The sequence below is a fragment of the Clytia hemisphaerica genome, unplaced genomic scaffold, assembly GCF_902728285.1.
Source record: "Clytia hemisphaerica strain Z4C2 unplaced genomic scaffold, Clytia hemisphaerica genome assembly, whole genome shotgun sequence".
Lineage (NCBI taxonomy): Eukaryota > Metazoa > Cnidaria > Hydrozoa > Leptothecata > Clytiidae > Clytia > Clytia hemisphaerica.
Genome location: NW_027104529.1, coordinates 789,420 through 817,150, shown reverse-complemented (window position 1 = coordinate 817,150; position 27,731 = coordinate 789,420). Strand labels below are relative to the sequence as shown.

The 27,731-nt window shown below is 34.9% G+C and overlaps 1 protein-coding gene and 2 long non-coding RNA genes across 5 annotated transcripts; 1 reads left to right on the top strand and 2 right to left on the bottom strand.

Annotated features, from left to right (window-relative positions):
• The first annotated feature begins 1,574 nt into the window (after window positions 1–1,574).
• On the top strand, window positions 1,575–20,811 carry LOC136822139 (uncharacterized). Of its 3 annotated transcripts, none has more exons than XM_067078372.1 (3): window positions 1,575–1,898; window positions 19,056–19,259; window positions 19,671–20,811. In XM_067078372.1, exons 2-3 carry the CDS (start codon window positions 19,094–19,096, stop codon window positions 20,687–20,689), a joined length of 1,185 nt encoding a protein of 394 aa, XP_066934473.1. In that variant the 5' UTR covers window positions 1,575–1,898; window positions 19,056–19,093; the 3' UTR covers window positions 20,690–20,811. The 3 variants fall into 3 exon arrangements, 2 of the variants coding, with proteins under 2 accessions (XP_066934473.1, XP_066934471.1); XM_067078370.1 differs by lacking the exon at window positions 1,575–1,898 and adding an exon at window positions 13,239–13,313; XR_010848861.1 differs by lacking the exon at window positions 1,575–1,898 and adding an exon at window positions 16,743–18,161.
• LOC136822143 (uncharacterized) lies at window positions 9,366–10,549 on the bottom strand. The gene is made up of 2 exons (XR_010848863.1): window positions 10,182–10,549; window positions 9,366–9,738 (listed from the first exon to the last, which is right to left on the bottom strand). It is a non-coding gene; the product is annotated as an uncharacterized lncRNA (long non-coding RNA).
• Window positions 10,585–13,037, bottom strand: LOC136822142 (uncharacterized). Its single transcript, XR_010848862.1, has 4 exons — window positions 11,918–13,037; window positions 11,602–11,658; window positions 10,888–11,335; window positions 10,585–10,705 (listed from the first exon to the last, which is right to left on the bottom strand). It is a non-coding gene; the product is annotated as an uncharacterized lncRNA (long non-coding RNA).
• Window positions 20,812–27,731: the final 6,920 nt, after the last annotated feature.

Genomic DNA, 27,731 nt, shown 5'->3' with positions numbered 1-27,731 from the left:
TATTTTGGGATGAAAACTTCCAATAAGTTGCGAATTATAATTTCAAATCTGTTGAAATTTTTTCCTCGAGCAATACTTGATGAGATATTCCATAAAAATTAGATTTTGTGTTTTTCTCATTTGAAATTGTTATATACAAATTTCAAAGTTCTAAATACGATTTCCTTACACCTTCATCCCTGAATTTCGAAAAACACAAGCGAAGAGCACTTTTTTATTGCTTATTCCGTCACAAAAGTCAGTTAAAGCTAAACATAAATTTTTAAGGTTTTATCAAATGATTTTGAGTCCTATAACATCTAAACTTGGTGGAAAGTATGCTGAGTCGTACAAGATTACTCTAGAAAGTTTTTAGAATGATATTCCAACCCTTACAGAGTCAATAAGTATTTGAAATTCCATTTAACTTGGACTATATGGAAGCAAAATTATTTAACCATATTGATTATCGAACAAAGAAAGAATTTTTAGCATGAACTCATAATACATATCAAGATAAAGTTAACGAATTTTAACAATGAATACTAATGAAATAATCTAAAGGAGCTGAGAAAGATTAATATTCCAACAAGAAATACCAGAAAATCTAACCATAGTAACCTCTTTGAGCTTCTTCGGGCTATTCCTAGTTTGAAAAGCTTAAAAGAAACATAATAAGTATCAAGAACTCGATTAATTGTAGAAGTAAGATATTTCTAGAGTTCAGAAGGATGAAATATTCCGGTTTTAAAGGGTTACCTAGTTCAAATAATGCACCAGTCACCCAAGCAATGTAACATTTAGAATTCCAACAAAAATATATTTTCTGGCATTTTTCAAAAGTTTCACGGAATAAATAATCTTTGCACGCTCTAAACTACAATACTTTCGATGAAAAGTTTCTTTGTCATAATATGAAACAAGTCTGTAAAAAGGAGTACTTTTGAACGAGAAGCTCAGATTATGGATTATAACTTAACATGAACGTAAAGATGCTTCTGGGTAATTTATTTCGTATTTTTTAACACAAGAACTAGTTAGGAATATATCAATCTTAGAAGGCTCTCTATCACAAGTCACGCTTTATCAAGTGATTATCTAACCTTCTCTTCGAAAGGATTTGATGAAAACATTCGAATGTAGCAAGTCATTTAGGATGAATCATTCCATCCGTGACATGCATGATATTTTGTAAATTTGGAATATGTCATTCTAGAGAGCTCCAAATGAATTTATTGCCACCGCAGGAAGCCTAAAGCTTCCGAGGATGGCATTCATAGCTTCACTCGTGAGGGAAAGTTGGGAAAACATCTCATAATTTTGCGCGCGCGTTTCAGTATTTTAGTTCCGCTTAGCGGAACATTATCAATTAACGGTTATTTGATTTCCCGGAATGAAGAGCGATAAGCCGTGTTTTACAGGATAGCTCTTTTTTAGCTTGCGCGGCGGACGTTTGTTTCTTCCTATCGTGTCGGAGCTTTCAAACAATGTCAATTGAATTATCTGGCAGTCAGTTCAAGGTAAATTCTCGTATCTACCGAATTCATCGGATGCCGGCAAATTGATTTAGCATTACATCATTGAAACTGGTTCAATACGAGGCTATTCTACAATGCTAGTAGGAGTAGTGCGTCAGAAGTACAGTGATTTTTTTCAGGATGATGGGGATGAAGATCTGTTGTTCCTGTTTATTCCTTTACTGACCAAATTCATTACACATTTGAATTTTGGACCTTTTGTTCACGCGATGGGAAAATTTACCATCTTTTTATTTATACTGTCTCAACACTGAAAGTTTCTGGAGGATGAGATTTTATGGACAATTATTGATGATAATATACCTGCTTTTCGCTATTGACTGACCTGCCGCGCAGCAAGATGAAAGAATAAGCATGCATGATGGCTGTTTTCAATTTGTGGTAAAGACATATTTATCTTCTTTCTTTTTTAAAGGTTTTTATTAGACTGGATATCCAGACCGTAAACTATTTCACCGTCTAGTTTTTTTAATATTTTGTCTCAGGTTTACGGTCTGGTCGAAGTAACTCGTCTACAGGGATATCTGTCCCTGCATATGCGAGTGTCTCTAATTGGTCAGTACGCGCCCAGTCACTGAGCAGAATTTTCGCGGGGTTTGTGATATTTTTCGATGTGCGCGCATAATTTATGGAAAAAGCTGACCTTGCAAAAAAAGATAAACAAATGAAAATGAAAACGCAGGTTCATTTCTAAACAAAATGGCTGATGGAAAGGAGCCTTTATGAATGTGGCTGACGTTTGGATATAGTTTAAAGTAGTTTTGAAAGTTTATTGAGTTTGTAAAAGAGGTTTTATGGTAAGTAATTATGTGTGTCTGCCTGGGTTTCCACAGTTTTGAGATTCTGTCACTCACAGACTGTGTCATTCAAAACTGTATCAGACTTTCTTAGTTGCACCAGACTCTATAATTTTAGAAACTTTGTATGTTGAGGTAAGAGTGTTTTTTTCTAAAATTTTGAGTCTGGATACCCAGGCTAGGTTTTTATGAGCTGTCAGCTTGGTCTTGTTGCATTCTCAGTTGAAATGTTTTCATTTGGCTGTTGAGCAAACTTTTGGATTGTTAAAAAAGGCATAATCAGAAATCATAATCTGAGATTTTAAGGGTACCTGTTCTTATACATGAGAAAACGTGATTCCCCAAGTAGTTTTGTCAACTGACAAGTCAATGTCAGGATACTCCACTTTAAAATTTCAAAATCTGAGCTCTTTCCAACGTGAAAGGTCCGCGAGAGGTCCCACTGTTTTTTTTTTTGAAGTTCCTGAGAAGTCCTTCTGACTTATCGAAGGTGAGATATATTTCAGGGGGTTTTGTAGAATTTTGTCAAAAAGAATCGACAATGTGTATATTGGACATTCTTGACTCAAAATAGGAATCTTCATGGTTTTATGTTAACATGATAAAAGGGAAGTAAAATAAAGTATAATAGTGTTACCCAATAAAAGAAATAATTTACAAAATGCTTTGCAGGACTTCACACTCTAAACCCCCCCTGACAGGTTTTCTTCGGAACCATTTAAACGGCGATAATAAAAATTTGCTCCTCAACAGTCCACATAAACAAATAAATGAAAGTGAAAGCAAATGTCTCTCGGAATTTTGTGAGTTTGTAAGCCAGCTCGGTTTACAATAACAAACTGGAAAGCGCGATGCGAGGATCCATAAAAAAACATGGCGACTGCTTTTTGAGATCTTTTAAAAACCAAGAATTTGAGCTGGAGATAAAAAAACACTATTAAAGTTTTGGGTAAGGAAAAATACAGTCTGTTTTTCCCTGTAGGTTCAGTAGTGAAATATCTCAATCTTGGCAACCATCTGATTATCCCTTTAATTTAGCTGCCGTACAGTTGCATTTAACTGTATTTAATGTAGCATACCAAGACCTTGCTGTATATCTTCGAATAGTAAGACATAACATCATTAGGCAGCAATCACAAATATCTTCATCTTGTGTCCTCGTTGGGTCTAGCTAAAAAGTGAGTCGGTTGGTCGGTCGGGTCGGTCGTAAAAATTTTCGGGTTTCCATTTTTCCATCCATTTTTGGAGTGCAGTCTTGGAGGAAACTGCCAGCCATCTAGCAGCCAAAACAACAGTGTATTAGGTGGTTTAAAATTATGACCTTTGACCACTGTTGACCTCCAACCCCAAAATGGCGCATGTAATGATAAACAAAGTCAAAATGCTGCAAATGCGCTACCGTGAGATTGGGTAACTTGCATCAGTGGAGGCTAACATGCATAGCCCTCAAATGAAAGACCTGGCTGGTCATTAAAATACAACTACACAACTCCGCTCACAGCTCTACTCTACCATTTTTGTTTTGATTTAATTTTGTATTTTAATGACCAGCCAGGTCTTTCATTTGAGGGCTATGCATGTTAAACCAGAAGTCTTTAACGTTCTTTGTTCATTTGTAATCTTCGATTTTCAGAGCTTGGGTTGCCCTATTTGTTGTGAACAAGATTACGGCACCGCAAATTTGGAAAAACCATGGTTACTTTTGTTAAAAACACGAAGGAGCAGATTGGTCCCGTAACAAATGTTTTTTTTGTGTTTTAAAGATGGTAGATCAAGCTTTCTTTTAAAACTATTCGTTCTGTGGGGTCGTGCATTGTCTTCCAGCAAATGTAAATCAAAGAATTAAATCCAAAATTTTTCGAAGAATCCGTCAAATTTTTATGTTGCGAAAGGTAACAGCAGAGAGCTTAGACCTTCCTCTTTCATGTTGTGCAATTATCTTTTGTGTATCTATATCTGCTCCATTGTAAGGGAAGTTCAAGTTTTATTGTTTTGATTTCTCTTGAAGATCCCTACATCCCTACAGGTTTTCATGTTACTAGGTGCTCTTTTTAGAGCTTTAGAGCCAAATACTGAAGACCTAACAAGTCTTCAGACATTCTCAAACTCGAGCAACAGTATCAATAGTTTAATACTAGCAGAATGAGAAAAACAAACTGGAAAAGAAAGACAAAAATTGGGAATCTGTTACTTGTGTTGAGGCCGAGGCAGAGCAGGCATAGGAGTTGCTGGATGAGGAGTGGTTAAAGGGGCAGTAGTCTCTAATGAATGGTGAGGTTGATGGTGAAGCTGGATGGAAGCAGATTGGTTTGTGTGGGTAGTACTGTTGGTGATAGAAATGTTGCTGGTCGAAGGAAGCGACGATTTTGCAGTGTCATCCTCCCTGAGCCATTGGTTCTGACTCTGTATTGTCTGTTAGGGAGTGTTTCTACGATCACCCCAGAGCAAATCCATTGACGTTGATGTTTCTTACTATGGTTTTGGATGACGACGTTGGTTCCAACAGATAGGGACTGCAATATTTTGGCATGACAGTCATACTTCTCACTGATGATGTGGTTTTGTTTGGAGAATGTTTCTTCCCGTTGTCTTGCGTCAATCACTACCAGTAAAGCTGGTAGTGCGATGGGTGTGTGAGTATGTGGTCATGCAGCTGGCAGCAAAACAGGATTTGGACAGGACTGAGTTTAAGATCTGGTCGAGTAGTGTTTCTATAATTGTAAGATTGCTCGAGCAACCTTGTTGTTGTCGATGGTGCTATTTGGTGATACGTTATCCTGTAGGATTCTTTTTGCTTCTTTCACACCTAGCTCTGTTCTGCCATTAGACTGAGGGTATTTTGCTGATGATAGACGGTGTTTGACTCCCCAATCAGATAAAAATTGTTGGAACTTGTTTGCAGTCAATTGAGGTCCTCCCCATCTGAGCGGAATTTTTCTGACACGCCATAGTTTAGTGAAGAGGATGCAACAAGTGGATATTAGAGTGGCACTAGTAGCTTTATTGGTTCCAAAATGATAAAAGCAGTTCCAGCTGCTATATTTATCAATAATTGTTAGATATAGTGGTGACTTGCAATAATGAAATAATCACCGGTGATCATTTAGAATCGATAGAATGGATGTTCATAGTGTGCACCCCCTAACTTTAGGGGGACTTTGGATTTTTTGGATTTCAGGGGGGATAAATAGGATTAGCTGGGACTAAAATTTGATTAGTGGGACTTGCCAACTTTCGATGCCTTGTTTTCAAACACAAATCAATCAATTTCTTTTTTATGTTCACACTGTAGTGGCTGCATCACTACAGAATTGAGTTTGCCAGGATGAGATGGTGGGTGACTCTAGACTGGCAAGGAGAGCTTACTCCATGATCTGCACCTGTCTTCTCCAGGCACCCCCTTGGTGGGGTTGTCTCCATCTCATCTGTTGTTTATTTAATTTCACATTTTAGCACTAGGATTTTCTGTACAGTAGTTTTTATTGCATAAAATTTATAATTCTAGTCAATTTTCACCCCAAAGACAATCCACCAGACCACCAGATTTCTTTCTTTTGCAGCTCACCTACTCAATTGAACAGTCTTGGGGCTCTATCATCCAGATGACTTGTATCATTTTGGGATCCGCCCTACTATGATGCTAGTCTCATGTTGATGATATTATTAAATACCATTTAAAAAATTGCTCTTTTGTTTAGAAAATCATAATTGAGGCAAGAATAACTTTCATAGTTAAAAAAAGGTCCGCCAAATTGTTTTTGGAAGCAGGGAAAAACTCGACTTTTTAGGTGTGACCACCAAGGATTCAAGATATCAGGGGGGGTTTAGATAGTGCTGGGACCTCATTCTTTGGTAGGACCTAGACCCCCCTTTGGTTGCACACTATGAATATTGTGGTGGGGGGGGGGCTGGATGATCGGTTCCTTGGGTTGACTGGGTTAGTGACTGATACAAATTTTACATCTCATGGATTCTGCTGATATCTTTTTTGATTCCTGGCCAATAGATACAATCATTGACTGACTCGGGCCTGCATGCCTGTGCAGCCTTGATGGGTGGAGTGAAGGGCTTGAAGGATCTGATGACGGAGTTCCTTGGGTATCCTTGTAGCAGTAATGAGTATTCTGTATCAGTTGATCCATGTTGACGAATCCGATCGAGTGTGAGAAGTGTTTGGACATGGTCGGTTGTTTTGCACATGTTGATGGCAGAAGTGGCATTGATTTATGAATCGATGTCTGGATTAAGGGAAGTAGTTGTTGTTTAACGCAACACTCGCATGGTCTCCTTGTATGAGTCAATGGAAGCAAAGCTAGCTGGGTTCCTGGACAAGGCATCGGGTCCACGCATCCATTTTCTGGGGGTAATACTGGATGGTGAATCTGAATCTGAGGGAATGGCTCTTCAGCTTTATAATTCGAGGATTCTTTACCGACCTGAGGTCTCGATCGTTGAAAATACCCAGCAACGGTTCATGATCTGTTGTGATGATCAGGTTGTTGCAACCAAGGACGAACATCTTGGCGTGATCGAGTGACAAGGTAACGGCAAGTGCGTCTCCTTTTGTTGGACTGTAACGGCTTTCGGAGTCAGATGTAAATGTTGAGCCTGCATAGATGAGTAACGATGGTTTCAATGGTATTTAGGATATCGTTTTCATTGAACGTTAGAAAGTTTGGATGGTTGTCGATGACATTCGTTTGTGTAGCATCATCACATGCGTTATAAATCATTGATGTAATACGGTTTGTTGGGACCCCTGGAAGTGGAAGTTGTTTGTAAACGGCTCAATCGATTTTGAATTTACGAAATTGCGGATGTGTCATGTCAGACGTAATAGAAGGTAGTCTTGCAGATTTTGAGGCGGTTGGTTCTATCGAAGGAGTCGGATTAGTAGCATGCGTGATCGAGTCTGGGGTACAGCTACTACTGACATGTTGGACGGAGGATCTTCATTATGTCCCCAATAACTGTAATGCCCAGGTCTCTGAGGAATGACCTGTCAAATATTTCAAATGTCATTTGATTTTCTGTGAAGCTCAAAATTTGAACGATCAAGCTAGCCTGTAACACGGATATTATTTTGAATATCGCCATCAATAAATGAAAATATTTGTTATTGGTTTGATACAGGCTATGATAAATCTAAATCGTAACGGGGAGAGTATCTTTATAAATTCTTCATCATAAGCACTCACCAGCTAAAAAAAGTTATTCGGCGAAAAGCGGCATTTTCTGGGAAAAAGTCTACCGAGTCTACCGATCTACCGAGTATTAAGCAGCCTCTATAAGAAACTTTTTTCGCTAGAATACATGTTTTTTTTTTATAAGCATTGCACTTATAAGCATATCTAGGCTCAGATATGGTGGAAAATTAAGCATATGGCAAGCATTACTTGAGCCTACGAAAAATGTTTTTTCCTGATTTTGGCTTCTTTTGGCTGGAATTTTACGGATTTTCAGTATTTCCCTAAATTTATACTTTAGATTTAAGCATCCCCTTAAGCATTTTTCAGCCTTATTAAGCTTTTGACCTCTGAGCCTGTTTTCGGATTTTTGTATGCTTAAAACATGTATGAGCAGAACAACGTAATGTAAACCCACCGACAGAGGGATATCAGTTTGAACATATTGACAACCATTGAATGCGGGATTCAGGTATACGTGATTGGATTGTAATTGAGTGAGCGAGTAGGAAACGTTTTGCAAGGAATTCAATCAATTTAATCGGCAGTATGGGGAAATGGTGCATGATGCGCTGTTAGCGCTCGAAATACGTATCTTTACTCTCTTTCTATCACCAAAGAAAAATTATGCCACTAGGTGGCAAGAGGCTGGTTTGGTACTGTCAATTCTAATCCTGTTTAGTAAAGAAAGGTGGGGGTTTAGTCTATTCTTTTTAATATATAGATCACATTTCTCCGTTACCCAAACAATTAAATAAGGACAATCAAAATCACATGTCAAAAAATTATGAAGCAATTGAAATTGTCCCTTTATTTAGTGGGAATAACCTGGGGATATGTACCAAGTTGTAGGAACCACTGTCAGGTGGGTGATGAAAATTGGCAAGTGAAAAACTACTTAGTACCAGGTACTAAGTGGGGTGGTCAAACATTTAAATTCACTAAAAAGCTGATTTTCAACTTAGTACATTGTGCAAATTTGAATTAGTCTTGATCATAAAAAATTAGTTTGGCGAGAAAAAGGTCGATAAAAATACCTCAGTATCTTAGAATTAATTTTTAATTTTTTTCAGTACTGGGCTCTCTAGTTTTTAAAACATTTTTGGGGTGGTACTATCAGGATTGTACCAGGTATTTCCAGGTGATTTAGGGGTGGTTTACCTACATTGAAGGCATATTTCAATTTTGTACCAAGATACAAAAGGGTGGTGATCAAAACTCCATTCCGAAAACAAGTTACAAAAAAAAAAAAAAAAAAAAAAAAATTAGTACACATTTTCGGCACTGGTCCAGTACCGCCAAGTATGTAACCCTGGAATAAATAGTAACCAGGGGTATTTTTATTGTACTGACTGAAAATTTGTGAACCTTTAAAGGGACATAATAAGGTACGAAATTTACAAAACATGTTTCAATTGTTTTACAAGTTTGTTTTGACATGCGATTTTAATTGTTTCGCTTGATGACACGTGACTCGCTCGATGTTTACATTTTTCAACCGTTATGTTCCTTTAAATTAAAGGAACATAACGGTTGAAAAATGTAAACATCGAGCGAGTCACGTTTAATGTTCATGAAAATAACAGCTCAGGCAGAATTTATAGCACAAACTTATCATTTGGTCAATTTTCAAGGTGTGTTCTCAAAAACTACCCGTGCAAAACAGCGTGGTATGCAAAATGGTTTTAAATCTAATCTATATTTATAGTTCTAACAAATTTCGTGGTTTATAAGTTTCTATCAAGATCAGTTCTCCCCGAAAAATAGCACTTATTGGATTCAATTTCAGAATCATTTTAAAAACACTGTATGACGAGAACGAAGGCTTTGAAAGGATTAAAAAAATAATTAACGACACAAATTGATTTCATTTCAACATCAGTATATTTCATATAAAGAACGCACTTCAACAAAGTACATGCATTCATTTAAAGAAATGAACAGAAATAATTGTAAACTTACCGCAGTATCTGTCGTGTAAATTGTCGAGTCAAAGTAATCAAAGAGCATAATTAAAATACAAAAAATAATCAAAAATGTTGTAGCGCAGAGGCAAGGTGCATTTTGAAAACCTTTCCAAAAACACAATGTTTAAAATGTACCCAGGATATTTCTCAAAAATTATTTTAAAAACGTCAGTCCCTTTTTCTTACTTAAAGGAACTGAAAAGATCCTCACCAATTATGGATTTTTTTAGCACGGGTAATGGTGTCGTAGTCAGTAGTCGTCATGTCCAGTCTAAGCAAAAAGGTGTCATTTAATCACTCGAAGATGTCGAAGAGATGAGGAATTACATAATAGAAGGCTCTAAGCAATAATATAAATTTCAATTTTTCTGAGGATGTTTCACTTTTTAAAATTCAGCTTGTGATATGAAAATATAATTAAAAATCGTAAAGATTTACGATGAACCTAAGAAGTCACTGTTTCATCACAAAACTCCACTAGGATCGACCTCGGAGCTGTTCTAAAATATATTGAAAAACGACGTTTCATCGTGAAAGATTTTTTTGACGAATTTGGGATAAAAGTTTTGTTAAGGAACATCGAAAATTCCGTGGTGAAACAGTGACACTTCGGAACCGTCGTAAGAAAGTAAAATAAGTATTTTGTCTCTGTTTTTTTGTCAATCTGTCAAAAAAAAAAGTTAAACCTAGAAACATAATGAATGGAGACATTACCTGTTGTCAGAATCGTTAGTTTTAGTCGTTGCTTTATCGACCAATACTATACAACCCAAAGGTTTAATTTCAGCTCTGGCGTCTAGCTCTGTTAATAGAGTTTTCAAAGAGTTCACCACGCTCAATTTGTTGGTCCTTAAGTTATTAGAGTAATAGCCTCGCTGCCTTGAATTTCCTGTGAAAAAAAATTAGGTACTATAATTAGGCTCAATATACTAATAAGAATTGTACTTCCTTCGGTGCGATTATGATTATGATCACGATTTATGAAGCCAATGAAAGTCCATCAAAAGTTTTTAACCTAAAATATTATGACAAAAGTATCAAATGATTCGTATAAACAAAAAAACCCAAGTACACGAATTTAAAATTTTTATTTTCTGTTTTGCATACCTTTCGATTTCAATTTCTGTCATTTCATACTGCTTCTCATTTCCTCGTTCGTAATATCTGCTCCGTTAAACGTTTTTAACGATAATGAAGTACACCCAAGTTTGTTATTGACCAAGGTTTCGCCATATTTTCTGAAGTAAAAGGTGTAAATTATGTTCATTTTAATGTACAATGATTGGCCAGTTCACGATTGCTGTCGATTGACTGAGTTTAGGTGAAGAAACATTAAATTACTTTCCAGAATTATTGGAGTTGCCAAAATGACTAAACCATTACATGAAATTTACTTATTTATAAAGCATTCAAGAGCTACCTGAAGTATCCGGAATAGCAACCATGCTCAAAATAGCGTGTGATAACCATGTTTTCGTTGGTTAACTCGAATGAACATGCAAAAAATATGCCTGCTGTTTCATTTGAACTAGCCAGATTAAGTAGGCTTTGTTCACATGAGAGCAGACTCAAATGGCTTTCGTGGGAAGCTGCTTCCAAGATAACATCAATAGAATGGATAAGGTAGCACGCCTCGCTGGTCTTGATAATCTTGTCGAAGGCATTAGAAGTTGATTTATTGATATCTAAACAAAATAAGAGAAGACCCAATTAAACGGAATGTACAAAAAGGTAAAAGTAACAAAGCAAGAGGCAACAATGCACATAAAAAAATGACTGAAAAATAATTACAATTAGAATACCTTCCCAAAACGTAGAATTTATTGATCTTTCTGTATCAGTAGCTGGCATAGATGCTGTAGAAGGTCCTAAAGGTATATAAAATAAAAAGGTTCTTCATGGTATATACAAAATTGCTGCAAAATATTTTGGGAAAACTTGTCAAAGATATCACTACAACCAAACAATTATTGCATTTTTGTACTAGTTGTAGTCAATCCTTTGTAAAAACTAATTATACTTGAACTTCATGTCTTAAGCTTCTTGTGAAAGCATAATAAAATGATAAAACAAAAAAATGAATTTTTTTTTGACAAATTCAACCCGATAAATTATGCTATGAGAGTACAAATACCCGGTACAGTCCAGTCATCTGATTGCATGATTTTATTGGTGTCAGATGTAGTAGAACCTTGAAAAAATGACAAGCAAATCGCTTAAAAAAAAGCAGATTAAATAACTGTTTTTGGTAAACAAGAAGACACTTTTTAATAAATTTTTATTGTCCAAAAATGTCCAAATAATAACTTTAAAATCACTTTCAATGTAAGGGTCAAGATAATATATAAATTTCTTATTACTTTTTGATTTCATATATTTTGTTCCATATGATAGTAATAAAGATAAACATTTCTTACTTCATTTAAAAAAATAAATAATAATATATTTACCTGATGCCATGGCTTGAATAGCCAATAATTGTATGCCTTACAGTACACTAATTCTGTTTGATTATTGATATCTTTGACTTTAAGCTTGTTGATGTTTGAGACTTTTTTAAATTCCTATAACCATAGTTTATACATTACACTGATAAATAGCTGGCTGACTTTTGGCATTTGGGACATGTTCGAATAGTTAACAATTCTTACTTCTGACTTATCCTTGTAAAAAGTTTGAGCGGATAAGACGAAAATAAATTTAAAACTGAGCTAGACAAAATTAAGGAACCATTTGGGAGCAAAAAAATTATTTGTTTATAAAAAATCCAGACACAATCTAGATACATAATGACAAGGGAAGCTGAATGAAACAACAATACATTGGTCCTGACATGACCAGGTGTATAAAAAATATCATACAAAATCATTCCAAGGTAGGTTAATGTATCAGGTAATGATAATGATCAAAGTTTAAGAAAACATTTCTATCAAGTCATTTTTGGTCTATGAAATTATGATTATGATTATTATTAATTTATTTGGTAAAGAAGGTCTAAGTTTTGTAAATATACAATGCAGTAAAATACTGATGTGGACCTACTAAAATTGTAAAATAAAATATAAGAGAGTTATGAAAATACAAATAAATGGATGATATTTATTGCATGATTATAATAAATTAAGTAATTGTATAAATATGTTAAAATCAATTAGTATTAACGTCTTTATAAAAAAGTATATAAACCTAGATTTATTAGTTTTTAAGATTGTCCTGACTAGACCAGACACAGGAACAAGGGGATTGATTAATAAGTTGGGATTAGGATAGAATTAATTTAGCAAAACTTGAGACACAACCTACATATTCATAGCTTTTTCCAGAAGCAGGCCAGATCAAGCCATGATTCTTAGTTCTTATAAATAAAAAGATATGTGTACATGTTGTTCATTGTCATTTTGAAAGTTTTGAAAATTGGAAGTGTCAACACAAGACACAACAGCAGTCTGTTTGCAGTCAGGCCAAATATCACACAGGGTTTTCCACAGGTTTGTTTCTTTGCCAATATATACAAAATGATTTTTTTTCTGTTGGTTAATGTTTTTTTAGACTATGTAAATAAAGTTATATTTCAAAAATCACCATGTAAAATACATAACTAAAAGTTTCATGCTACATATGCAATCATCAGATGTATAAAAACACTTCTTGAAAAACTGATTTTTATGTACAAATGCTTGACCAAACCCAGTGGGACCAAACAAAATGGTTGTCCTCAAGTGGCAATTGGAGGGGTTATTTTCAGAAGCAAGTAAATTTCATGGACTGTAAGATACAAAATATGCAAGCTGGCTATAATATAATGCAAACATTTGTCATGTGGAAGTTTCCAGAAGATGTTGTCAGGTGAGTACTGAGCGATCGTTTGGGCTCAATATTTTGTTTAAAAATAGACAAAGAATTTTACATTAACTGCAATTACTATAGCAAGTATCATACCGGACAGTGGGTTCTCTAATACCGTAAGTTGGTCTAATCTTGACATCCGTCTTCTAATTTCGACACCCTTCTTTAAAGATAGGAATAATATGAAAGTCGGAATCGGTGATTGAAAAAAAGATTTATCTTTCTTACTTCTAAGCAAATAAAATAATTTCGACATTTCGAATTTTGAATTTTTCAGCTCTAGAAAAGGGTGTCGAATTTAGAGCAGGAGGGATAGGGGATGTCGACATTAGACCAAATTATGGTAATAGACCTTTTAATAATCACAATGGTGAATGGTGAATCATTTTATAACTTGGTGTTAGCCTTTTGAAATCAAAACAAAAAATTAAATAGCTAACAGTAAAAGTTTATTTGTCATGGTTTCAGTTGCAGGGATGTCACTTCATTTACCTATTGTGTTTAAATCTCGAGATCTTAGCCTCAAAAATGCAGCTCTGCACTCTTCTGATTGTGGTTTGGAGGGTATGAACGTTTACACACACTAAATTATAAGACTAAATGAAGAAAAAACCAAATGATGATAGCAAACCTGTCGTTGCTTTTGTTTTGAGACTGTGAGATCCTAGACCAGACTAGACACATCTACAATGTACCAGCCTTTGTTGTATAACCAGTCTGGAAATGATGCAAAACCTAAGTCATGTTTTCACATGCCTTTATCTTACTAGAGCTTTATAACACTAACTTTAAAACTTTGCTACCGCTAGTTAGTCCAGTCAGGGAAATCCCTCAATTGCAGTATACTGCAATTGCAGTAGTTTTCAATCGTGATTAGCCTAGAAAGCCTACCACAATTGAGGGATTTCCCTGACTGTAGTCTATCTTTCCAAAAATTTGCTCAGCATTCAACAAAAAGTGTTTTTTAGAGCAATGATTGGTCAATTTGGCTCAATTACATTATGCAATTTTACCAGTTGACCAGAGCAGAGTTTGACCAGTCAGTCAGAACAAATTGATCTGAAAGTTGTTGAGAAAACCTTTTTTGTATGTTGATGATATGATACCTGGTATAAAAAGATAGCGCAGCCATAAACAGTTGTTTGAAAATAGCTTAGTTCCGCCTGGAAAGATCAAAATGGTGTTGTCGTTAAGTCCTCTGTACAAGCTCTTATCTATTTCTTTTTAATTCCCAAGGCCCCAAGCCAAAGGTAGACCACATAACCACACCACTGCACAGTACTACATACACCATACACACAGGCCCACACGCCAGAACCCATGAAATCCATTCCTCGACGCCTTCTAGATACGCCTTACACCCTCTTCACCTTTATAGAAATACTCGATAGTGGTATAAATGCGATAGGCCAATCACATCACTGCATTTGCCTACCATTACGCAATGCTTTCTATTTTCTAGATAACCTTGAGAGTTTGAAATTCTGCGAGCAGAATCTGTGATTGTAAATATTTTATATAAGGGAAAAAATATAACAATATATATAAGTAGAAAATTACAGTACGGGTAACGACCCAGGAAATTCTAATTGTACATATAAAACCCTTTTGTGTTTACGTTTTATTTTTATTATAATGTAGTGTAGTTTTTGTTAATAAATATAATATATACGATGGCTCTGAGGGAGAATTTCCTCTCCATTTCAAATTCTCTTTTCCTTTTAAAACAAACAATAGGTTCTATTGTTTAACAAAAGGAGAAGTGAATTTCAAAAGGTGAATTATTTTCACCTTTTGTCAAAAGGAGAATTTTTTTCACTTCACCTTTTGTCAAAAGGAGAACTTTTTTCATCTTTTGTCAAAAGGAGAATTATTTTCACCTTTTGTCAAAAGGAGAATTATTTTCACCTTTTGTCAAAAGGAGAACTTTTTTATCGCCTGGATTTGGATTTTTAGAGTAGTCGTCATGCATTTTAACCTTGAATTTTAACCTTGACCTTAATCGTGAGTTAATGAGGAAAAGCTTAGTATTTCCCGTTGTCTTCGGACCATCTTTAATCTGGCGTTTGTACGAAAACCATGCGGGCCACGCAACTTAAGTAGAAAACAATTTGCTTCAAAATCTACACAGGAGATTCACTTCTATCATTCGGCTTTACTTCATTTTCCCCTCCTCACTCTCCGTTTTGTTTCTGGGAAATCTAATAAAGGTTATCATGTCATGACCTGGCTATTAGCTAGTACTGTTCATATTCAACACGAATGATAATGATTGTCCACACACGTGTACATTCCCTTAGAATTCCCATTTCCATTTTGTCGAAAGGTGAGGTGAAAAAAATTCACTTTTTGTGTTAAAAGGAGAAAAAAGTTCACCTTTTATATCTCACTTCTCCTTTTCATTAAAAGGAACGGAGAAATTTTGAAAAAGAGAATAAAACCGCTTTCAGAGCCATCGTAAATATAAGATAAAAAAATGCTTTCTATTTTTAGATAGATACGAGATTTTACCATGACCGCCCTCCTGGTATTTCTTCTATTGACTATGTTTCAAACGATCAGCCGATGGCTCTGGCTTTAGGTATAAGGTAATGTCAGCGATAAAAAAGGAAAGTTGGTGGACCTGATGTGATGGTGGCAGACATCTTGAATTTCTCCCTGTTTCTTTAAATCTGTTTTATTCCAGTTATTAGCACAGTCCAGTAGTCCAATCGCACTACTTTTCTATAAACCCAACAATCCAGTGTGAGTTTGCTGAAAGGAAAACTAAACAATTTGAATCCTTTTTAGACATTGAGATTGATTTATATTTTCCAGCGAAACAGAACACAGACTGACATAACAACAGTCTGACAGTTATTTATATAGTTTTTTCCATCATCGTTCTAACACTATTGATACAGAACAGCACACAGCTGACAATTAAAAGAATTTTTGAAACTGAACTAAAGTATAAAACAAGGCGCCCTATAAAAGGGAAATTCCATAAAGGAAAGTTTGCATTTTGCAAAAATCTATATATACAGTAGTTGACACTCTCTAATTCAAATTTCAAGGGATTCTCATCGAATACCACAGCATATTGAATATTGAGAAAGTCTCCCAAATCCCTAAAGTAAATATTGAATTATAGAGTAACACGGGAAGAAGAAGGCGAAGCGAAGGTTGATTATTGCGATTGGTTTTTGAACGTCGAATCAGTACAATAACCGAAGATCTTGCTGAAAATTTATATAAGTTTTTTGGAAGAAATCTTTGATATTTGCAATATTTGAGGAGTCAAATTTTGAGTTTCTAATTTGAACGCAACAAAATCAAACATTTGAATTTCAAAATATCTGGCATTTTTTTTGTTACTAGAAATCAAATAAGAGAGTGGTTTTTCAAAACCTTTAAAGTGACTTCAAATTTTTATCCAAAACGGGCTTATCAAATAGTAGAACATCAAATTAGACAGTGTCAACTGTAATTACATTTTTTGCTTTTTGCTCCTAAAATAATTTGAAGATTTTTCACAGTATGGCAGAGGAAGACTTTGCGATTAATCTAGACACTGCATTGAATGTTGCACATTTCCGAAATTCAAGCAGGACAACTGGCAGTCGTACCTATTCTTGCGCTGTTGATTGCTTTCTTGAAATATGTTACCGCTTGCTTCTTCCAGAAATGAAAGCTAAAGTATCATATGAAAAATCAAGTGATTTTTTTAAGCTGCTTCAATTAAGTGGATCAATGGAAATTTCACTTGAAGATTACGATATGAAAAGTAATGCTTTTCGACTGCTGGATGAAATTAGGGAACCGGTATGGTCTAAGATTATTGAAAATTGTGGTACCTTTGTGAGAAGAAATAGCGACGCAGAGTTTCAAGAGATTTTTGGAAGTAATATTTTCAAAGAATTATCAGAAGAAGAGAGACATGTTTTTGAAACAAGTTTTGTAATTCAGGGTACTTGTAATAGTTGTGGTAGTGAGAAGGAACAAAGAGAAACGGGTAGCATTGTCAGTCTTCTTTCGCATTTTTTATATCCAGAGATTTTAGTTGATGCAAGTTTGTGGCCAAACTGTGTATCAAATTCTCTTAATCCAAGCTCAGAAATTAATTGTGATTCTTGCTCTGTCAACATACCAGCACAGATTCAAGTTGTCAATTTGCCTATTTTTCTTCTTATAGAACTCTGTACAACAGTATGTATAAACAATTGTAGATTTTTTGAGGAGATTATAGTAAAAGAAAATAGCTACACATTACATGCCATTGTAAGGAATTGTGGTGCCCATTTTGCATGTGGTATATTTATTGAGAATAAATGGATTTACATTGATGATTTAAATCCTGAAAAAATTTGTTTTCAAAACATTAATGAAATGTTTTCTGAAAACAAAGGAGGTTGGTTTTTTGCCTTTTATAGAAAATCTGATTCTGAAAAAATTGACTTTGTTATAGATACTACTAACCCTCTTAACACAGAATTGTCTATCAATAATGAAGAAAATGAGATCAAAAAAACATATCCTAATCGAAAGAGAAATCCAATAAACTATGAAGGTCTTTGCAGTACAAGCAACAAAAAAAGTAAATTTGATGATTTATTTGAGAAAATCAACCAAAAGGTTAAAATTTTGAGATGCAAATAGCTGACACCAGTGTAATGTATTATAGAACTTGTAACTCTAAAACTTAAAAATAGAGCTCATTTTAAGACCGCAACTACTGTACTGTGGTTTGATGTCTAATCTTGTCATGAATGAATGTTAGAATGTTTTGTCTTCACTTTAATCGCTGTATTTGTTTGAGTTGAGTTTGAGTCAGAGTTGTGTTAGAGCTATTTTGGTCCTTTCAAATTGGTACCAATTATATTTGTTTGTTTTGACTTTTGATAAAAATGCTTTTTTTCCATTGCAGTTTTGCCTATAGACGGGTTTCAATGTTTTGATTTTTGTGCGGGCGGTCCAATGCGGGCGGGCCAATGCAATCGTTTTTTGGAGGCAAAAAGACTTACGATTTAAATGGAGGCAAGTGGATATCAATCAATATTTCGAAAAGTACCAGTCAAATCTCTTTGAAATTTATGAATAGTAAGCCTATATACCTCTCATAAAACATACTGAAATTTCTATTCAAAAGTCCTACCAGAAACTTCGTTACAACAAAAAATCTGCTTGCCTCCAGCTAATGTTATGGTCTTTTTGCCTCCAAAAAATCGGACGGAAAGTCACGTGACTAAACAAATGACGTTTCACGAAACCCGTCTATAGCGTCACTATTTTAATCGTAAAGTTTTCCCGGGCCTAATCCTCTTCATCCCGTCTCGTAATCTTAAAAATAATATACTGTTCTTTTGAAAGGACTAATAATGGCTGTGCCCTAAAAGATGTCATGGGATCCCAGGCTTAGCCCCCTACTATATGCAAACAAATGTGGATTATAGAAAGCCTGAATTGCTTTTTTCGAAATTTTTTCTTTGCCCAAATTCATTTTACACTATTTTGAGTCTAAAAAGTTCGAAATTTGTGTGGTTAGGGGGATATAGTATGTATGCGCATTTTTTTCAAATGACGTTTTTTAAACAATACATAGACAAAAATGCCTCTGGAGTTGAATTTTTGAATGCCCCTGTGGAATTTATTTATTTCAGTTTATTTTTGAGTTGGGGGCTAAAGAATATGGGAAATAAAAATGCAATGCTAATTTAAACATTTTTAGATGACAGTAAATATCATGCACTTATTTTACCTTAGATTCTAAACCGTTTTGTGGTAAAGATGAGAGTTTTGAGATGCCATGTGAAGTAAAGAATAGTGAAAGAGCTGGTACAGATGATGAAAGCAAAAAAGAACAAACAAAAAGAAAAGCTAGCAGTGCACCGACTGGTTCACCAAAGAAAGCCAAATTGTTTTGCTCGGGAACAGCATACCAACCCAAAGCTCCTGCAAATGCGATAGGTATTGTTTTTGGTTAAGAATTATACTAATTTTTAAATTTCTGGCTGTCAAAATGTTAACTAGAAAATTTGAACAAATATTTTGACGCCCTCACCAAATTTCTGAAAGAACCTAATCTAGACTTATGGTATCATTAAGTTGGTACTAATTTTTATAGAACTAATTTTTGTGGTAACTAAATATTGTGATTTTGGGTGTCTACCGCGCAGTTTTTAATTGAAATCTATAAAAACCCCTAGGTAAATGAAAGAATTTCAGAATTTCAGCAAAAAGTGTATGTCAACAGCAAAATTTGTTCTGCCAAATTAAGTTTTGACCCCTCTAGAAACTGAGCAATCTGGTTTGGTGAATGTAGAAATTTCTGTTTTTTTGTTTAAACAAATTGACCAATTTCTTTTTTCCTTATTCAAGATTTTGCTGGCTTCATTGCATGTGTGTCACCCGTACGGTTATCCTATCAATCGAAGAAGGAGCACTTTAATGTGTTCATCAAAACCAAACCAACTTCATTTGCAAAAATCACAGTGTCAAGCACAAACAAACAATTTTCCGCAATACGTCAAAACTTTCTCGATTATTTTCACAACAAGGAGCCCGTCACAATCAAGTCATGCTTGCCCTTGAATGGTAGAAACTTTTTCAATGCATATTCCTTTGTACAACCTTGTGAAAGGCAGTTAACTTTTAACTTAAATGATGCGGATGCTACACCATTAAACGAGATCGAATCAAATTCAATCACTGAGTCCATAGTTGGTAAACTCAGGTTCCGTGGCCCTGTTCAAGTGAAGCCCTATACCACTAGGGGTGGCAAGGCAAGAACGGACAAGATGCGGGAATGTGTTATCTCCGATGGATCCACCTGCCTTTTGGTTACGTTTTGGGCAGATTTTCTCGACTATATAGTAGAGGATAAATTAATTCAGTTAACTAACATTAACTCAAAAACAATCTCTAATGAAATTAAACTCACTACTGATCCCAATTCTGCCATATGTTTTTTAACAGAAGAACTTACATGTGGGTTTGAAAATTACGAACAGGATTTAATTGTTCCTAAAAATTCTATTGAGTGTGTAAAATGCGTGGTGTGCATAAAGAAATTTGAAACCTACCAATGTTGCAAAAATTGTAAACGAAGACTTCAAATTAACAGTGGTACTGGCATGGCCGACTGTGTTTGTGGAAGGATTTTCGATACAAACCAAATGAACTCAAGCGACGAATTCAAAAACGTTGTTGCAACCATCGAATTTAAAAATTCTCAAGACATAACACTGCAAGCAACATTTTTCAAAGACACTTTAAAAGCTCTCTTCGAAATCATGGATGATACAAAATTGAAACAAAAACTGTTACAAATGTGTGACATAGATGTTCATTTGAACTCAAAACAAATAGTGGCAAAGACAGAAGCTTGCAAGCATTGAAATGCATTTTATACTTTTTTATCGTTGTTTTAAAAAATTGATTGGCAAAATTTGTAGTTTGTGTAGATTATTTGTTTCGTTGTAGTTGTTTTTGTGATGAAAAATGAAAGTTGTGTTAGAAATCTTTCTTTTTATGATTAAACTTTCTTGTTTGAACTGGTTTGAAATGAACATTAGACGTATTTAAAAATGCCAGCCAACTAAATATTAATTTCTACAGTGAATCTTTCTATTATCTGAACAAGCGTTCCTCCGCTTATAATTCTTTAAAAAAATCTGCACTATTGTATTTATAGTCTTTTCATTTTCATTTGGGTGAACTTTACTTTTCACAGCTTGCGATTTAACCCTTTCGCAGCGAATATATTTTAGCACTTTTTTAGAAATCTCAACCTTTACCGTTTGCTTCGAATTTTATGCTGCTTGTGTTTATTTAAAGATAGGGTTGTTATACATTTTTGGAAAGCATATGAAATAAGCTTTCTTTTGGTATATAAATCATCTATATAGCATTTGGTGATATTTAAAAATAAATGTAAATTTTTTGAAAATTTTAGGATTTTTTAAAATTTTTAAAAATTTTGCCTTTGAGGGGGTCTAAAATTTTGAAAAACCACAAAGAACGTCTGAAATCTCCTAAAAATAAAGTAGGACATAGTACCTCACGATTCAACAAGAAAAACTGTCATTCTGAGTATTTTTTGAAAAAAAATAACCTAAAATAGACAAATTTTAGCAAAAATTTTTGGCCTAAGATTTCCTTTGCAGAAAATTTCATGAATTCATAAAAATGCCATAAAAGTTTAGCACTTCGTTTGTTTTTCAAAAAACTTGGCAGAAAAGGTACTTATAATGTTGGTAACAATTGTGCAAAAAATTGAGTGCTAAATCTTATCTGAATCGAAAATATGATGCTAAAGCTGAGGGGGGCCACATATGGACCCCCTCGCTGCGAAAGGGTTAATTTTGATACTCTTTTTAAAAAAGCACTTGAAATAATTAGAGTAACAAAATAAAATTAAAAATTCGATAAATTGGAATTTAAAGATAATATTCTATTATTTTCTCACTCAGTCTTTTGAAACACAGCACTCACTCCTTAGAATTTTGTATCAATATAAGACATAAGCATGCGGGTGCGCGTCAATAAGAAAAAATTTTACCGAATATTTTAACTGCATTCTTAAACGCAAATGAAAAGACTGAAACTATTATTTCGATCATTTATAAAATCCCAGCACAAGATGTTGTAATGTAAATTGTAAATATGTTGTGATGCCAAGCCTCTAACCAATGAAAGTTAGAAAAAGTCTCTTGTAAATAAGTTCAAATTTACGTCCACACACTGTTTTTAATTTGTCTCCAACTCAATTATTAACATGACTGTGTAATAAATTAGCACTAAGCTGCTTGAAGTTTAAAAATGCATTAAAATCATTTTTTTAATCTGCTATTGCGGTGGCATTTTAATGACAATTATGGCTAGTATCTTACCCTACGGATGAAGCAGGCTTTTTACTATCAGGTGGTGTAACATTATTTTTTACAAAAAGATACTTCTGAAATGAGACCTTTTCTACCAAACTAATAAAAAAAGAGTACCATGATAAGGGGTTATGCAAAAAGTGAAATGTGGAATCCCTGCATGCTCCATTTCCAAAAAAATTTTCAATTTCAATTTCAATTCTAGGGATGTTTCAGATTGAACAAATGCTTGCTTGAACATGATTTCTCAAATACTACCCAATAAAATTTTGAATGAAGTTAATGATTTATCCAACGAAAAAGTGGAATAACTCCTCCAGAATTGCTCTAAATGGAATAATTCTTCCTTCTACGGATTGCGAACGCTTAAAGGCTTCTGCCCGCCAAATTTTAGCCCAAAAGCTTAAAAACTCAATGAGCTATTGCCGATGGAATATTTCTTCCATTTCCCAAAGGAATAAATTTATGATTAACTGCTCCAAACTTTGAAAGATCTTTACTTTTAGTACAATAACGCTATATTGTTCATTTAAAAAGGAATGGAATTTTTAATCTTTTCTCTCTCCAATAGAACCACTAAATTTGATAATGAACGAAAACTTGCTCTCTAAAATTTGGTTTTAAAGAAGTGCCCAAATTTTCACGTTTTTGCCAAAAGTGTAAAAAACACTGACTATCACTTGTTGCATTTCTTCGAGAGTTGCCCAGCAACCAGTTTCTTTGAAGTGGTCAACTGACAAGAGTGTCAACCAGCTAGCGCGCATTTTCTTGTTAAACGACTTTTTCATTCTATTCAGAAAAACTTCCGATGCAATCAAAGTTTGAGGGTTGTTGTTTGTTAAGCCTGCTATCTTACGATGGTCCATCAAATGTGAAATCGAGTTCAAATAGCCAATGATTCCAGGATTACCAACACTCCAAACGTTCAAAAGATAGTCAACAAAATCTGAAATTAAAGTTACTGAACCAATGCAATAGTCTGTTACAGTATTAGGAATGTCCCAGGTTGGTTCGTGATCTTCACAACAGAACATAAGAAATTTCATAGCACGCGATACAATCTGCTCAGCCTGACTGATACCTTTCGAGCCACCAACTAAACTCGATGACCAAAATTTGAAAGTTTGCCTCAAAGTGCAATTCTTGTCAAAAGTTGGAATCTTTGACGTGTCTGATCTGTTCTTTAAGGGTTTTACTAATGTCCTTATCTGCTCAGAAAGAAGAACAGCTCTAACGTCAGGCTTTTCGTCAAAATAAAAATACCAACCATGGTGTAAACACGTGTGCTTTCTACAGCCTCGTTTACTTTTGAAAGAAGCGTTTTCACAATCCACGATTGGACAATTAAAAAGTCCATCTTTATCTACCACAAGCTTTAATCGTTTTGGTTTTTTCGAAGCCCCAACGGCAGTCTTCCATATTGATTTTGAATGTCGTTTGTTGGAGGCCATCCTCCCAGCATTATGATCGATCAACGCAAATGGCTTCCTTTTAAAGCTGTTCCAATTCAATTAATGGTCGTTAGCGTGCTACAACGACATTGGACGAAAACTATCAAAAAGCTAAACCTCCGGCAGCAGTTTCTCAGTCTATTCGCTGGTTTAAAGAAGTTCTAAAGGAACAGGGGGTACTCCTTTTAACTGTATTGTTCTGAACTTGCGTTGCGCGTCACGAAAAGGTGACATAAAATCAGAACCCATCTACGCTTAAAAAGAGGAACAGGAAGTTCCAATAAAAAAAAGAGAAATCATAATTTACAGACTGCAAAGTTCTGCTTTTTACAAGCCAGAAAAGTTTGTAAGAAAACGCAAAAGTTACTCTATGAGTTCCCTTTAAAAGGTACTACACATTCCTATAATCGACTCCAGAAGGAATGACATTTGGGAATTGGGAGTTCCTCTCTCTCTATCAGAAGAGAACTATTACATCCGAAAAGAGCCTTAAGGGAACACTGGAGATAAAAATGACAAATGAACTAATAGAGCCTCTTTAAATGTTCTCTTTTGAGAATTACGTTTTCAACCAGCTCAATTCTATTCCCTTTGCAAATTAAAATAACCAAACAAAAGGAACTAATTAAATTCCAACATTATAAAACCGTAGATGAAAATACGGTTCCTCATACGGCTTAACAATCTTGTAAACAACAGAACAGCAAGAAAGTTAGTTTTGTGAAATTTTTTCGGTGAACACGTTTTTTTGATTTTTTGGTGGTTGTTTTTTTGGAAATGAAACCTAAACGGCAGCTTGACAACACGACGGTGGCGAACGCTCTCCGAAGACACATTTTAACGACGTCGATGGTGAGAATTATTTGTTTTAATTATCTTTCTCCTTTAAATGGTTCATTTGAAATTGTTTTGTAAATAAGAAACGAATGGCCGTAATTGACGTGCCATGAATCTTCTGAGCTGCCAGTCAATTTTCGTAATTTTGCTTTACATTAACGTGGGTGTGGATTACTCGTCACCAGGCCTTGTAATCTCCTTTTTAATGATTTTTTTAATCATAATGAGCTGAGCCCAAACTTATTGTAGTCTGTGTAACGACACTTTCGAAATTGACACAGGGGAATATGGTTTTTTTATTATAGTCTGTGCGGTGGCCTTTAAAATTTAATTCAAGTCTACTTCGACCAGTGAAATTTGGGTTAGACATATCTTTAACACTTTGGAGGTGTGGTTTTCTTGTCACCATTTTTGACCACACCCCGATTGGATTCAAATTATAAGCCGAGAAATTGTGGGTCTACAATTACTGCCCTAGTCTGCAGCGTCACTTTTGAAATTGAGACAGGGGTATATTAGCTTTTAAGTAGTCTGTGTAATGACCTTTTAAATTTTCTCATGATTTTCTCATGAATTCTCTTAAAGCCTTATTTTGAGCCGTCATATGAGTTAAGCCAGCCTCTTGACCGTCATGTGAGCGATTCTTTATGCCTGAAAAAGGTTACAAAGCCGCTAAGCCTTCATTTTTTGAGTCTGAGACGCTTTGCTAGTCTGTGCAATGTCACTTTAAGAGGATCAGAAAGGGAAATCTTTAATAGTCTGTGTGGTGACTTCTGGAGAGGTTTATAAAATTTTCAAAAACATTTTACTGAAAACAAAAAAAACAATTAAAATTTTCATTAGGGTGTTGTCATCTCAATAAATTCGTTTTCAATTTTGGACTTTTTGAAATAAAATAAAAGTTATGCCTCTTTTTGAGTTAAGCCGTAATTGACTTAAGCCAGAACCTAAACCGACCCTTAAGCCGGGATTTTTGCCTGAGAGAGATTGGTAAGCCGTTAAGCCGTCCATTTGGTGGGTGGGATGACGAGTCAAAGTACTTTCGTTTTCAAACTTGGAAATTATTCACATAAAACAGAATACTTCGTTCTTTATAAACAACCCTTACTTTAACTGTTCTTATAAAAAGGATCTAGATTCAAATTAAAAAAACTTTTTTCATAAAGGGACCACACCTTATTGGGACCCCGCCCAAGCTTATTTCTTCATTTCTAAGCCATCACTTTCGATTTGGGACTTGTTAAATTTGATGAAAAAGGAACCACGCCTTTTCCACCGGATTCTAATGCAATTTTTCAGTTAAGCCGTAATTGACTTAAGCCAGAACCTAAACCGACCCTTAAGCCGGAATTTTTGCCTGAGAGAGATTGGTAAGCCGTTAAGCCGTCCATTTGGTGGGTGGGATGACGAGTCAAAGTACTTTCGTTTTCAAACTTGGAAATTATTCACATAAAACAGAATACTTCGTTCTTTATAAACAACCCTTAGTTTAACTGTTCTTATAAAAATAATCTAGATTCTTATAAAAAAACTTTTTCATAAAGGGACCACACCTTATTGGGACCCCGCCCATGCTTATTCTTCATTTCTAAGCCATCACTTTCGATTTGGGACTTGTTAAATTTGATGAAAAAGGAATCACGCCTTTTCCACCGGATTATAATGCAATTTTTCAGTTAAGCCGTAATTGACTTAAGCCAGAACCTAAACCGACCCTTAAGCCGGGATTTTTGCCTGAGAGAGATTGGTAAGCCGTTAAGCCGTCAATTTGGTGGGTGGGATGCTATGCTAGTCGGTGTAACATCACTTTTGAAATTGAGACAGGGTAATATACTTCCTTAATAGTCTGTGTAACGACCTCTTAAATTCTATAAAAAATCTCATTAATTTTCTACATTGGCCAATAGAATTGGGTTTCGATATTTTTTGTGATCTGAAAAGGTGTGATTTATTCGTCAGCACTCTAGCCACGCCTATTTTGACCAAATTCTACTTGTTTTTTAAGACTAGAGAAATTCTAGTCTGTGTAACGTCACTTTTGAAATTGAGACAGGGGTATATTAGTTTTTGACATAGTCTGTGTAATGACCTTTTAAATCTATAAAAACTCTCATTAATTTCCTATATTGGCCAATAATTTGGGTTCAATATTTTTTGTGATCTGAAAAGGTGTGATTTATTCGTCAGCACTCTAGCCACGCCTATTTTGACTAAATTCTACTTGTTTTTTAAGACTAGAGAAATTCTAGTCTGTGTAACGTCACTTTTGAAATTGAGACAGGGGTATATTAGTTTTTGACATAGTCTGTGTAATGACCTTTTAAATCTATAAAAACTCTCATTAATTTCCTATATTGGCCAATAGAATTGGGGTTAAATATTCTTTGTGATCTGAAAAGGTGTGATTTATTCGTCAGCACTCTAGCCACGCCTATTTTGACTAAATTCTACTTGTTCTCTAATACAAGAGAAATTCTAGTCTGTGTAACGTCATTTTTGAAATTGAGACAGGGGTATATAAGTTTTTAAATAGTCTGTGTAATGACCTTTTAAATTTCAGCTTAAAGCTGCTCTAGTCTGTGTAACGTTCATTTAGGTGTTGAGGAGACAGGGAAATAAGTTTTTGATAGTCTGTGCAATGACCTGTTGATATAGGACGATTAGTCTTTGAATTATTCCTAGTCTACAATCTAGTCCTAATTGTGATTAGAGTGTGCTTTTTTAATAGTGTCTTGGTTCGTTCTTTAAGAACATCATTCATTATTTAATCCTTAGATTGGTGACACAGATCAAGTTTTCCCGTTCCGTTCATTAATGCTGAGCAGCCAAACAGACTTAACATCAGTGCAGCGTAAGCTAGACGACGCCTTGGCTGCTCTTCCCGAAGTAAAGTTTTTTATTTCGAGCTGCACCGCCGTCTCCACTGTTCTAGAGAAAGCAGACGATTTCATTTTCGGTTTTGCGTACTTCTTGGTGGCGCACAAGTCAACCAGTTTGACGGAAACCAAGATCTATGATCTCGTTTATGATGTCGAGAAACGTGTACAACATACCAAGCACCCCATCAAAACAAGAAACACCAAAAAGATGGGGGAATCAGATGTGCTTTTGGCCAAACTAAAGCAAGTGGTAAAAGTATAAAAATTCAGCTTTGTTCGAGTTCATTGTTTTAATGCTAATACAAATTACATCGGTTTAACTTTGATATTGTTTATGATAGAAAAATAGTTAACCTAACCGTTAATACTCTTTCATTGCTTTAGGACTAC